The sequence below is a fragment of the Pyrus communis genome, chromosome 6 (genome assembly GCF_041283825.1).
Source record: "Pyrus communis isolate YQ-2024b chromosome 6, ASM4128382v1, whole genome shotgun sequence".
Taxonomy (NCBI): Eukaryota; Viridiplantae; Streptophyta; class Magnoliopsida; order Rosales; family Rosaceae; genus Pyrus; species Pyrus communis.
The window spans coordinates 9,976,588-9,991,914 of record NC_142570.1 but is presented as its reverse complement, the minus strand read 5'-3'; the positions used below and the strand labels follow the sequence as shown (position 1 = coordinate 9,991,914).

The 15,327-nt window shown below is 34.4% G+C and overlaps 1 protein-coding gene across 2 annotated transcripts; it reads left to right on the top strand.

Moving 5' to 3' along the window:
- Positions 1–1,774: 1,774 nt before the first annotated feature.
- Positions 1,775–3,348, top strand: LOC137709790 (putative WRKY transcription factor 29). 2 transcript variants are annotated; one of them, XM_088695743.1, is made up of 2 exons: positions 1,775–2,197; positions 2,618–3,348. In XM_088695743.1, exons 1-2 carry the CDS (start codon positions 1,866–1,868, stop codon positions 3,231–3,233), a joined length of 948 nt encoding a protein of 315 aa, XP_088551869.1. In that variant the 5' UTR covers positions 1,775–1,865; the 3' UTR covers positions 3,234–3,348. The 2 variants fall into 2 exon arrangements, with proteins under 2 accessions (XP_088551869.1, XP_068304874.2); XM_068448773.2 differs by having other exon boundaries at positions 2,615–3,348.
- The last annotated feature ends 11,979 nt before the right edge of the window (positions 3,349–15,327 follow it).

Sequence of the window (15,327 nt, the reverse complement as noted above, 5' to 3'; positions counted from 1 at the left end):
CTTTTAAGGGGTTTTTGATCTTCATCATTGGTATTAATAGGCTTAATTTTGATAAATTTCTTCCACATGTTTGATATCTTCATCGTTGGTATTGTTTGTTTGTTAAGAGTTTTGTTCCTTTGTTAATGTTAAGGTAGTGAACTTTCACCACAGGTTTGATTGGTGGGGAACCTTCACCACGAATATATGGCTTGAAGATGTTAATGAACCAGTGATGAAGGGTAGTGGACCTTTAGTTAGGTCCCTAATGTCAATACCTCTGATGGTTTACATATCTATCCATGTGCTTTATAAATTTGAGTGCTGTCCGAAGTTATCATCCTACTTGGTGTCAGTTGGTGGCAGTGCTTGAACTAATTGTAAATTTTTTTCCATGATTAATTACCTCATGCAAAGGTCCAAATAATAGTATACATATCAATGCCTACAATTTCTCAAAAGCAAACATAGAACCAAAAGTGAAAGTATATGGAGTAAATAACATAAGCATACCCAAAATTAGGGGTGCATTAATTTGCATAAGGTTATACATGGTATTGAAAAATATTGTAAAAACACAGCCTTAAAAATAGGCCGACTCATCATAAAATAAGAAAGTTGTGTAATTGATCAAAAGTCAATGAACCTAAATTGATAAGCAAAATTTCAAGGATTAAACCTAATAATTGACTATATATTACATGTACGGCAAAAGATCCAATTTTTTTTTTTTTTACTAACCATTACTAAGTAATTTTAAAAAATAAATAAAAATACATGACCAAATTGTTGTAGAGAAAATTGTGAGAGAGAGAGATGGAAGAAGGAAGCTCATAACTTGTTTTTTACTGCAGGATAAGATAGCTGGGAGCTCACAACTCGTGTTTTCCTCTGTGTAGTGAATTTAAATTAATATTGATCCTTCTAGGGTTTAAAAATTTCTTAAAAAAATAGAATAAGTACATGAGCCTAATATGATGGACCATGTTTAATCCCCTACACAATTACACATACATACAAGTATTTAGAAGAACGAATTGTTTGGCAAAATTGAGTGAGAACTTTATTACTTGACTTAGAATTGGGGACCAACAAGATAGCCTCTCATCCCAGCCAATGCTCACAGTCACATTTATATGCCCATACTAGATGAATATGACACAAAGCTTCTCAACATTTATTTCCAAAATTAGTTTCTTTTCGTAATCTTCTAAGTTTTCATTTGAGTTCACATGGGCTTCCATATCCCAAAATAACTTATCAAGAACTTCACTCTATCTCACCAGAAAAACCAAAAGAATTTAACTCAATTCTGAGAGGTGCATTCGCAGCAAGTTGCACGTAAAGAAAAACTTTGTTAATATTCGTATGTGTTGAAAATTTCCCAATTTATATTATTTGACCAGGACAATTAACAAAATTTTACGCCAATTTATCAGCCTTCGCACCCGACTTACGGAAGAGTGCCGACCGTGAAGATATTATACAAACAAAACAAAACCCCTCCAAATTATTGCTCCTGAAAATATGAGACGATAACTACTAAATGCAGTGGCACACGCACACAGAACGTATCATCCTCGCTCAGTTTTGACATCTATAATTTCTTAGTTCCTTATTGGCTGCTGGTGATGCCAAAAGCCAAAAGTGTCCAGTTGTCAAATGGTTAAATAGCGAGTGCACAAAAAAACCATTTGACTTTGTACAAAAGTCAACCCAGTGAGAAAGCACTTTGGGGTTCAGACAATCTCAGTCTCCTCCTCAATATATAAGAACAAGCCTGGCGGATTTCTTCTCATCATCTTTCTTTACAATCCAAAGTCAGCTGCCTAGCTAATACAAGCATCTCTCTCTCTCTCTCTCTCTCTCTCTGAGATATTGTATTCATGGAGAACTGGGATTTGCAAGCTGTGGTAAGAGGGTGCAATAGCAATATTGATGAAGTCATAGAGGACTCCCAAATACCATATTTCTGTGCTCCTTTAAGCTTTCAAGAAGACAACGAACTGTTTGCTGCTAAATTTCCACAGGCCTTTGAAGCAACAACAACTTTAGATGAATTGGAGGAGCTTTACAAGCCTTTTTACCCAGTTTTTCAACTTACAACCCCACCAACTATTCTTACCTCTTCCATATCTGTCCCCCAAGAAATCATCACACAAGCACCCAAGCTGATAAAAAACATGGAGGAATCAACACCTGTTCGTAAAAGAATAAGGTTGGTTTTATTTTTTATTTTAATTTTATTTTTATCTAATTTCCCCTTCGCATAATTAGTATGTATCTAACTCTATCATGGTATGGTATGATATGGAATGAACTTATAACCATGAAATCGATCGAATTGATAATTAGATTATAGATTGTAAGTTCAAAACCCTAGCCCATTCCTATTTACGAATTAATCCTCTGATTCGAGTTATTATAAGGGATCTTGAATTAATTAAGAAATAATTGTTGTGCTGCCAACTGGTTAAAGAAATTAAATATATCGGTATCTTACTTGTTAGAAATAAATGAGATTAATTTTTTTTAAATTTTTTAATTTTGATTAATTGATTCAAGATTAATAAGTTTTCCAAAAGTTTAATGTTTTAAGTTTAGTTTTTTTATTATTTTCAAATGTTAATTTCAGCAGGAAGAATCAGAACAAAAGGGTTGTGAAAGAGGTTAAAGCAGAAGATCTCTTTTCGGATGTGTGGGCGTGGCGTAAGTATGGGCAAAAACCCATCAAAGGATCGCCATATCCGAGGAGCTATTACAGATGCAGCAGCTCAAAAGGATGTTCAGCGAGAAAACAAGTAGAAAGGAGCTGTTCGAATCCTGAAACGTTTATCATAACCTACACTGCAGAACACAACCATGTTCATCCAACTCGTCGAAACTCTCTTGCTGGCAGCACCAGAAGCAAGTTCCTTTCATCTAAAAACAAGGACAAGTGTGGTAGTTCTTCGAATTCTCCAGCTACGCCTACTATTGCCGCATCCATTGAAGATGATCGTGAGTTTGTGGAAAGCGTGAGTATTAATGCTGTAAAAGTGGAAGCAAAATTGTCGGAACAGGATGAAATTAGTAAGGAAATTTTTTTTTTGGATAGTACGGTGAATGATGAAAATTTCCCAAGCTTTGAGGATTTGGATAGAAAGTTGGAACCAGTCATGGATGGTTGGTTTTCGGATGAATTTTCAGACAATTTTCCAAGTCCTTGGTTCAATATTAAGGGTCACTCTCCTACTGTAACCGGTGCTTGCTGATTCACCAGAAGTCATTCATAAGAGAGTAACATTTGTTGTATATACGCAATTTGTACCATCACTATCTCTTCCCAGCCTTTCCAAATTTTCTTTTATTTAGGTCTAGCTTTTTACAGACAGCAATATCATACAGCAGATGCGAGTAGCAAGTCAACAAAGTTGATGAGTTCAAACTAAGTTAGCCGGGTTTTTTTTTTCTTCCTAAAAAATGTATTTATAAACATAAAATTGTAACTAATCTCAATAAAAAAGTGTATTAGGTATACGGTTCATTTTCAATTAATTGGTGTTCTTAATGCACCATCAACGTGGATTTGATTTCTTTTGGAGGAATTTGTGATATTCTGCTTATGGGACACTAATTAACCACAGGTTATTATATTTTAATAAGACAGGATAATCATCATTAATTAGTAGGCATATAATTTAATAGGATTTCTCTAGCACACAAAAGGAACTTCTGGTATTTGATTTAGATATCAATTAAGTGACAGCTCCTGCAAGTGTACAAAGGTACAAAGATTTCTTCACTCGAGTGTAAAAAAAGCTACAGTTCAGGGATTAGGGTTAGAAATAGGATAAGTACCTGGATTCGATGCCCGTGAAGTATTAACTACATTTAAATACGAGGCACGCAAAAGATTACTTTGTAGACACATATTAAACCACATCTCACGAATTAGCTTAAGCAATTTATGATATTTTATTAGAATGTCAATAACATGCTATTTTTTTTTTAAATAGAGCGGTAAATTAACAAACAATGTCTATTAATTATGCATACTTAATTATCATATCTTTTGTTTGACAAAAAAATTATCATATCTTTTAACAAGTGGCCTTCTACCACAGTGGTGGAGAAGAGTGTTGCCCTTACACTAGGGTGTAAGTTCAAATTTTGTCCGCTTTCTAGTCTAACATATAATCAAACAAATCTATAATTTGAAAAAAAAAAAAAAGAAGAGAGGTTAAGTTATCATATCTTTCATTTCTGGATAGAGTAACAATAATTGATTCAATTCTAATTTTTTTTTTAAAAAAAAAAAAAAAAAAAAAAAAACAATACTGTTAGGCTAAACCCTAGCACCGCGTGGTTATTCAGTCCTCCAAACCAAAACCAGTAGCTTTCGTAACTAGCACACTAGATACATTTATATATGCTTGTTAGAGAGGGTATATAACAAAAGCCAAAGGAAGGAGATTTTGTGAAATCGATGTCATATATCTTCATGGTGGTGGCCACCGTCGACCCAAAACCTTAGCTAGCTTGTCCTCCCCCTCCATTTAACGTAACCAAAGAGATTCTTTAATTGTGGAATTCGTGGGGTCTTTGTATTACAACTCAGAAGCTATCCTAGCTAACCCGGCCTAACGGGATGCAAGATGCAAGTTGCAAGTATAGTGATTGACTTTTGATTCTTTGACTTTTCAATTAAATGAAATCCCCTGTACTCACCGTGTGGTGCGCGCTTTTTTCTTCCCTATATTTAAGACCTGGATTTGGAGCGACCTACCCAACATTCTGTTAGCCTTGCCACAATCTTGGAAGCACCTCCAAGAGATGATGTAAAACAACAAAAATTTTATTTTAGAGAGTCAAATTTTAAAAAACACATCTCCAGACTCTATAAAAAGTTTCTATTTATTCTCTAGCAATGAAAAAAAAAAAAAAAAAATCTTTTATAGCAAAATGAACAATCACTCTTTAAATTTACAGAGCAACTTTTCATCAGCTAATATTAAAAAAACAATAAAAATCAAGTCTGAACCCTTGAGCAAGGAGAAAAGCAAGAGAAAGAAGGCTGTTTTAGAAAAATGAGTGATTTTGGTTTCAATTATAATAATAAAATAATCAAAGTTTGTTAAAATAAAGAATGTTGTTGGAGATTAAAAAGTTAAGCTGAGTAGCTAAAATAGTTTTTTTTTACTCTAATCAATTGTTAGTTTAACAAAAAAAAAATTAAAGGTTCTCTTAGAGTGTTTTTGTCACACCCCGGGCCCTGAAATATTTATTTTCGGAAAATAGTTCCAATGATAGGCCCAATTCAATTTTCTTTGTTTGATTTATTACCAAATTGTGACTAGAATGTATATATACAAAACATAAGATTTCCTTTTATAATAAAATATAAACTCCTTACTTCGTTCAATTTCTCAAGCAAAGCTTTGTCTCGTTTATTGAATCTCACTTATTGTATGGCTGCATTTAACGTCTCGTTAGACTGCCTACGTACCCTAAATAGGGATCAAGCCATTCGTAGTTCACAATTCCAAAAATTAAAACCAAATCCAAATATATTCATTTAATCCAACATATACCACAACAGTTAGGTCTCAAAAGCATAATTAGAATAACGAAGTTCGCATAAAAACACAATGTCGGCTCCCTGGCCATTACGAGAAGGCTAACACTACTTCCACCATTTCTTTTATAGTGAAAATAAACTTATAACGTCCGTCTCCAATATTTATTCAAGTTACAAAAATAAGTGAAACATCGAATTATAATCGTGATTATTACTCACATTCTCATATTCCCAAAACACATTCATTGGCCAAAATACATATAAAAAATCCTAACCACACCCATTGGCAAAATAAACATCCACATTAACCCAAAATTTTTCATGGCCTACATTGGCTATACACAGTCGTTACCCCAATCCTTCTTCTAAATTTTTAGCTGCCAACATTGACGATACCAACATTAGAAAATACTCGATATTGGTAGCATAAATATTCTAAATTTATAGCCATAACTATTCTCGGCCAATTAAATATTGAAATTCTAAATCATCCATTATTAACCTAGTAAAATCTCAAAATTTCAAGCCAAAGCTTTATAATTGACAAACGAAACATCAAAAATTTCAACCAAATTCATTGGAAATTTCCAATCAGACTCACTGGTTAATGGAAAGAAGATTAAAATCAAATTCGCAACACCACTAATATAAATTCTTATTCTATAGTTCCTTCCATTTATGCGATTAACTAAATTGACCATAGTAAAAATTTAAAGCCCTTTAAATCTTTCTTTCAATCGTTCTTTTTTTTTTTTTTTCAAAGAACAGCCACAATTCAGAATACCATTCACATTTCATCAAATAAAAGAGAAAATTTAAATAGGTTACACTTTATTGGCCAAACATACTAAACTTTATTTATCACATAGCCATGAGGATAAGTGCTTGTTATTAAATTGGTTCGCAATAACCAATTCAACAATGACAATTCATAACTGTGGTAACCAAACCCATCAAAATTATAATTACAGACTTCCCCATCAATTCTATAGCTGTGATCGTCAGTGGCTAAGTAAATATCACAATGTCAAACCAAACCACTAAAATTGACAAATCAATTAGCAAGGTTCCAAACAAAATCATTGGAATTCCAACCATCATTACTTGCCAGTAAAATAAAGATCTGCAATTTTCGTTACCATGGAATGAAATCAAAATCTCAATCCTTGATTTCCTTCGTTTCGGCAATTTACTCAATTACTCAAGGAAAAATTTTAAAAACCTTATCTTTTCTTTTCTTTCTTTTCTCTCATATTGGTAAGAAAATAAAAAGAAGTAAATGAACATAAGGCTTATGGGTTTCCATACACCCAAATTTGTCATGACACCACATAACACACCCAAGTTTGTCATGACACCACCTAACACCCTTTGGCATGTCAAGAGACAACAAATTGTGCAGAAAATGAAGCATCAATGAATCTCTTTTAAACTATTGGTGGTCCAATTGTTTTCTCTCACATTGACAAATCAATTGTCAAATTCTGAGTCATGACTATCGTGGCTAACAAAATATCAAAATTTCATGCCATAATTCGTTAATGGCAACCCAAACCAATCGAAATTACAATTATAAACTTTTCTCGCCAATTCTTGTCATTAAACGAAAAAAACTCAATTGAGAAATCATTTATATTAAATGAACTCAAAATTTCATTTCATAGTTTCATTCATGTCTACCCACCACTCTAATTATAGTAGACAACCCACAACTACAGTTTAAAATTTCATTCCTATTCGGTAAATCACCATATCTTCCATAAATATTTAAAATTTCCAATCATAATTATCGTTGGTTATAAGATTTTCAAATTTCTATCCACACTTAACATTCACAGAACAATGATTTCACCATCATTTTCTTTTATTTCAATCAGTGACTAGTAGGCTAGAAGAGATTGTATTATACTTGCCCAATACACATCACACTTCCTTTTTCTTTTCTTCTTCTTCTTTCTTTTTTATTTTCATTTTTATTTTCATATCTACGGGCCTTTTCCGCCCAATTTCACATTCACGGGCTTTTTTTTTTCCACCCCATTTCACATTCACGAGCCTTTCTCGCCCAATCTCACATATCCACGGGCCTTTTTGCCCAATTCAATTTCTCAAGTGCCAGGTATAATACAAATTCTCCATCTACTTATCATCACCTCACAATCACCTTAACATTCAACATTTTCATAATGCATAGCCTAATATCGATTCAACTCAAGATTAATCCAAAACTTTAATCAAATGCTCATCTTCAAAACTATAACATGAATATGATATTTTAAAATTTTCCTACTCCCATTCAATTCAATTCAATGCATCATAATTCACAATATATGCATTTCACATAATTTCCGTCATACTCATAGAACTTATGAAATCATGCAATGTCAATACAAGTCATAATTCACACCCACAATTCAATAATATCTCATACTACATAACATAATATCAATCCAATTCATTTCACTTCATGATAATTCTCAACACATATATATTTCACATAACTTTCTCATTACTCAAAGAACTTAGAAATAATGCACTATAACCGCAAATCACAATTCCTATTAACGAAACCTTCATATTTACCAAGGAAATTGCACCACAAACATAATACAATTTATATATGCATTTCACATATAAAACATGAATGCCCCCTTATTCCTAAAACTATGAATTAATCCAACCACAACGCATGTCATAATTCACACCGACAAGACTCAAGAATAGTGCATCTCGTAGAATAGGATCATTTGCTTTGATACCATTTTGTCATGCCCGAGCCTTGAAATATTTATTTTCGGAAAATAGTTCCAATGATAGGCCCAATTCAATTTTCCTTGTTTGATTTATTACCAAATTGTAACTAGAATGTATATATACAAAATATAAGATTTCCTTTTATAATAAAATTCTAAACTCCTTACTTAGTTCAATTTCTCAAGCAAAGCTTTGTCTCGTTTATTGAATCTCACTTATTGTATGGCTGCATCTAACGTCTCGTTAGACTGCCTATGTACCCTAAAGAGGGATCAAGTCATTCGTAGTTCACAATTCCAAAAATTAAAACCAAATCCATATATATTCATTTAATCCAACATATACCACAATCGTATTAATATTCAAACCACAGTAGTTAGGTCTCAAAAGCATAATTAGAATAACGAAGTTTGCATAAAAACACAATGTCGGCTCCCTGACCGTGCGCCGCTGCACCTGTTGCTGCAGGTGGCGGTCGGCCGCCCTGGCTCACCCGAAAATTCAACTATTTCTAAAAATTCTCAAAAATTACAAAAATGAAGATCGTAAATAGTAGAGCAAACTTTATACATGCGGCCAAGTCCAATTTGTCCTCGAAAGGCTCCAATTTGGCCCAAACCCGCCGGAAACCCTATATATGTGTGACCTCGAATCATCACCTTAGGTGCTCCGCTGCCCCTACAGTTGTTTGGGCTTTGTTCTAGGCCTCTAGGGAAGTCTAGTAATGGTGGTAATTGGAGGGAAACATTTCATAATTGGTGGAATGCGGACAAGGGTGGCCATAACACCTACTTGTGTTTCGTCCCCAAACCACATCCAAAACCCTTATGTTTTTAAGTAGAATTGAGAGATGGGAGGTAGGGTAAGTGTTTCCAAGTAATGGGTGGTGGCAATTTCACCGTGAAACACCACGAAGGACGTCGGTCCTTCTCGCTGGGTCGGGTCGGGAAAACACCCACACACTCTTCCCCCTTCTCTCTTTCCTTTCCTTCATTTTTTCCCCTTTTGATTGGCCTGTGACTCTCCCTTTCTCTCTTTCCCTTTCCATCACAGCCACACACGTGGCTTCTCAGATCCTTGCTTTAGAAAATATGGAGCCTTCCAGAAATTGATTAAATGACCATTTTATCCCTGACTTCAATCGTTAATAACTTCTTCGTTATAACTCTGTTTCACGAACGGTTTGTGCCCACGCGTTCGTGAGATCGAGCTCTATTCAAAAATATAAATTGTGACCTCGAATGGTCTACAAATTTTAAATAATTAACTTCCAAACCTTAACTTCGTAACCATTTTAATTTAAAATTGATCTTAAATAAATTAATATAATTTCTTGAAAATTAATATAAAATCTCAATAATACAATTACGTGAATTATAATAATTTCCCAATTCTATCTTCATAACCATGAATTGATTTATTTTTTTTATTTTCTTCACCTATTCATAATTATATTATCTAATTCATATCTTTAAATTTTTTAGGGTGTACAGTTTTGTTATTCATTCTATTAAGAGAAGTTTTTTTTTCTTAACACAACGATTCCATTACTAACCGTGATTACAATGGGTGCCACCTAGGTACATTTCTCTAATGACCAATACAATAATCTAGAGGCAATTTGTACTACAAAAATAATGATCGAACCCCTTTATGCCTACCACAAGCGCAAGATCGCCAGTACAAATTTACTACAAAGACAACAGATGAAACAAGTCTATCTCGAATCACATATAAAGTGATTGTCGTAAGCGAGAGCTCATAAGCCATCACTGATAGGCAAGGGCACATCACTCGCTAGGCGTGACAAACAACACATAACAAACACAATCTACACTAATCCGACAAGGAACCCACCATTGGCTTATCTCCATAACGAAATTAGATACCCAACCAAGACCACCCGCATCCGTATCGATTTTAGTGAGATCTGCAACTGCCAATAACTAAGTAAGGCGTAGTCACCATAGATCGGGCGACATAGCTACATATTTGGCCAAGGAGAGCAAATCAGCCATGGAAACTAAGCCATAAGAGGTGGATTCAAGTGATTTGACCCACCAACAACCACATACCACTACTACAAAAAACACTTTGCACGACGAAATAAGATTTGTTGTGCGAAGTAAGATTTCGTAGCTCAAAACCTTGCGCGACAAAATTTTTGTCGCGCAAAGCTCATGAAGATAAGGTTTGAGTGACGAAAATTAATCTTTGTTGTGCAAATGTACTTTGAGCGATGAAACATTTCGTCGTGCAAAGTTTTTTATTTTTTATTTTTTGATTTAATTAAATTAATTTAATGGTTTGCGCAACGAAATATTTGGTAGCGCAAGATTTTGCGCTACGAAAGTTTTTGGTTTTATTTTTTTTATTTAATTAAATTGACTTTTTGTTTTATTATTTCTATTATTTAATTTAATTATAATTATTGTTTGTGTGACGAAATATTTGGTAGCGCAAGATTTTTTTGAATTTTGAATTTTTATATTTAATTTAATTGTATGACTTTATTTTTTAATTACTTTAATTAAAATTGACATATTCAAAGTAAAATTACATATGAAAAATAGTGATCAAATTATCCATAATATACATTTTACTCAAAATGTACATATGAATTAACAAATTACAATAATAAAATCCTAATACAAGTCTATTGTGTTGGTGGTGGCGGGGGATATGGTCCAATAGCGTCATTGACACATCCCAACCAGGATTGTCCACTAGGACTCCGAATTGAGATGTGTTGGCCGACACCTAGAAGGTGACGAAGCTATAAAGTGTGGTGATGTGGAATATGTGAATAAATTTAAACCTAAAAGTGCCTAAACACGAGAGTGCGCTGTGAGCGAGAATGACCCCATTTCACACGTGACCTCAGAGCACAAGTAAAGTACAGTAGAGTGGATTGAAAATCATATCGTCGAAGGTAATCTTCAATACCAAGACTTGCCACGAATCCTCGTTGAAACGAAAACTCTGCCATTAGAACTTGGAGGGATAAAAACAAGAGTGAGTGGGCCTGAATATAAAGCTTTAATAAAGACCTTTTAACGATATAACACCTCGCTGTAATACCTGTATAGATTCCAGGAAATCATACTACATATAAGTATGAAATCAAATGTAAATCAATAGTAAATCCAAGAATATTCCAAATCACTACATATCGGCAACAACAATATAAATCAAGTGCTCATCAATCTATGGTAACCCACGAGTCCGAGTTGCCTAACGCAACCTATATGACTCATAAATCAATCCATGATAATACCTGAGTCGGAGATGCCTAATGTAATCTGTACGACTCATAGATAACCTGTACGACACTAACGACAATGTTGGAGTTGCTTATCATTGCAACCTGTATGACAATGTCGGAGTTGCACAAAACACTAATATAGTCATGCCTTATCTCAATCATTTCAAATAATACTATAAACTCACCTGAACTTACCTACACGTTCTGCGTTCACCTTAACACTTTAAGGCATTCACAACAATTATATGTAGGTAATATGCATATGGTTATACCATAATGCAATATAAAACTCAACCATATCATAGTATTTTAGAATATACAAATATATATATGACATGGCATAAAATGCATAAATTAATTTAAAAGCGTTTTGTGGAACTATCAATGATACATACGATAAAAGGAAATGACCCACTCACCTGAAGTCTGCGCTACAACTCCCTAGCATAAATATCGAGACTTCACAAACGATCCTCACCTAGAACAATTATTCAGTCACATCTCAGAACTCTTATCAATAGAGCACATAACTTACATAAAATACATCCCAATAATGTTCTAGAATGATTTGAGACTCATTGACCAAAAGTCAATCGTCGATCAAAGATCAATGGTAGGGTCCACAACCCTACGTAACTCAATCCGAAAGATCCGCATCTCGGATTTCCAATCCGTAACTTTCAAGGATCCACATTTTGCTTCTAAAACATCATACTAAAGTTTCATTACGATCCAACGGTTGGATCTCCACCAGTTACTAATTTAGGTGGCTGTTAATGTTTTAAATTACGCACTTACAAATCCAATTCAGGAAGATCTGTATTCAGATTCCCAATCTGTAAGTTTCTAATATCCTCAAATATTACATACTATAATGTATTAAAGTTTGGTGACGATCCAACGGTCGGATCGTTAATTCACATAATGTTCAAGTAGCGGTCTTTATCAAAACTATGCTCAAATGATGAGATTTCATCAATTGAACTTCACCTATGGAATTGGGGTGTCAAACTTAGCTTCGAAAGGTCAAGGGGTGACTCGGCTCACGCGCCGCTGCACATGGCGGTCGGTTGCTCCGATTCGTCGGAAAATTCAACTATCTCTAAAAATTCTCAAAATTTACAGAAATGAAGATTTCAAAGAGTAGAGAAAAACTTATACCTATGGTCAAGTCCAATTTGGCCAGGAAAGGTTCCAAATTGATTTGAACCCGCAGGAAACCCTAAGGTGGGTGTTCTTCGATTCGACTTCCCCGGTGCTCCAACGTCCATATAACCAGTTGGGTCTTGTTCCTGGGTCCAAGGGAAGTTGATTAGGGGTGGTAGTGGGTGGTGAAACTCACCGGATTGGAGGAATCACCGTCAAGCACTTCCGGTGCACCCGTGGTGTTCTACATGAATTGGACCTTAAAAATCCTTAAATTTGGGTGGAGATGGAAGAGGGAAGGTTGAGGAAGAGGTTGTAGACACTGAATGGTGATGAATCGACGGAAAGAATGGCTAAAACCGCCGGAAATGGAGTCGGGCTGGTGCACGGGAAGTTGGGCTTTTTTCCTTCTTTTTTTTTTTTTTTTTTTTTTTTGTTTTTTTTGTTTTTTGCCTTTCCCCCTTTTTTCTGATTGGTTGCTCCTTCCTTTCCTGTTTCTCTAATTGGTTACAATTCCCACATGGTGGGAGTTTATTTCCTTTAAATCTATAATTTAGTGAAACAACTTGAAATGTCTGTAACTATACCGTTATAATCCGGACTCGAGAACGGCTTTCACCTATGCGTTTGTACCAACGAGTATTACACAAATACGCCAAAAGAATAAGTCATACATTCCTCTAGACGATGATCAACAGAAGTCAAAATCCTTGCCTCTAGTGCATTTTCGTCAATTCCCTCGATTAAAATAAATAAAAACGAAATTTTAGGGACGGGTTGTCACAATCTACCCACCTTAAAAAAAATTTGTCCCCGAAATTTTGAAATCATTTGTTAAACATAATATTCTCCAGAAGATAGGAAAAGGTCCATATACGTATATAATAACATAAAGTTATTGTACTAAAATTAAAACTAAACATAGACTATTTTTCACCTACACACTCGTTGCATTACGTAGCCTGAAAATGAACATGTAGTATCTTTGAGTCGAGCCCAGACAATAAATAACTAACTAAATAAGTAAATACAAATGCTAACATAGAATGACGTACTTGTCTATTTGCTTAACGAACCCAATGAATAAGTCATTGATATTACAGTCTACAGCCCGAAATACCAACAACTTACTGTTGTCTCAATAAGCAAGTAACAAATTCCTGAGGGTGCAATATTACCATCTTGCCCCTCATTGGGAAATATACATACATTGATGATCCAAGTCTCAATCGTGCTCACTCATTACCCTCACGGGTAACATTAACAATAATCATAATTTTTTCTATATCATAATCTCGATCATCCAAATACCTGTTCGCAATACTCATTTTTCAAACATGTTCAGTGCGTAAAATCTCTATACTAAGGCTAAGACAATACCATAGCCAAACCAGAAATGTAATCGTAACTATACATAACTCTAACCAAGATAAGTGCTTGCCATGACTGGCTAAAACTGTAAAATATTCAAAAGCAATATGTTCTTCAATGTCCGGATAGTTCATTCAGACTAACCATTAGCCTGAGGGTGAAATGCGATACATGACAAAGCTTCCCAAGACTTGGAAATCAATATGTGTCACAGTGATATATAGTAGCGACATACACACCACATAACCCAGCAATGCAGTTCATAACACTATAGTGAGCAAGTTCATATTGAATTTTCCCTTGAGTTTAGCAAAACTACACTAATAAAAACAATCAAGAGTTTGAAATCAAATAAGTCCAACAAATCTAGAATACCAGGAAATTGAAATTAATGTATAACATCTCGCAACAATGGTAGCTTTTGGAACATTCAATCACCAAGGATTAAGATTTGTTTAGCAGAGTATTTGTTGGGTGATTGAGAATTTAACGTTCACGAGTAAATATCAAGGTCCTAGCAACTCCTCTAGACGATTTGCTTGTCTAAAAAATAATACAAATTGTAGTAGGGTAGATATAAACCCAAAATTGACTAGAATACCTTCCAGCACAAAGAGGTGAATATGGAATCCCCATCAGAATATACGCTGGTCTAAACGCCTGAGAAATCTGGCAATTTCATGAATGAGGAATTTTACTAAGTGATCAAAAATGCTGTCCCTCTAGAACAATAAAAATGGATGGACTTATTACGTCTATCTATAAACATCGAAGCATCATCATCATTTACACATGTACAAGATACCTTGTATTGAAAGTGTATGTTGATACTTCCCAACTCCCTTCATATACAAGAAGTAATTACAACTATTCAAACCATTTCTTGATATCTTGCAAGTAACGTCAAAACAATAGCTGTGAACTCCAATTGAGGCAAGATAGGACAGGTCGAAAATGTTCAAGTATACATAAGTCTTTTGTTGCATTAAATAGTAATACATTTGCACAATTGGGATAATACATGATAGGGCAATCGTAGAAGTTGATTTAGTTCTTCCATCATCACTATCAGAAATCTTAGCTTATCTCAACTGAAAATGTATTTGAGAAATCTAAGGTTGGTAAAGGTTCTAGACACGTTCTCACCGAGAAGTCTCATCCGATGTTTCAAATGAAGATAATAACACTTGATTCTAGTCAAGAATAGGATGTTCATTTCGAATGGTTTTAACCGTTGGAAAGTATAAGCGAT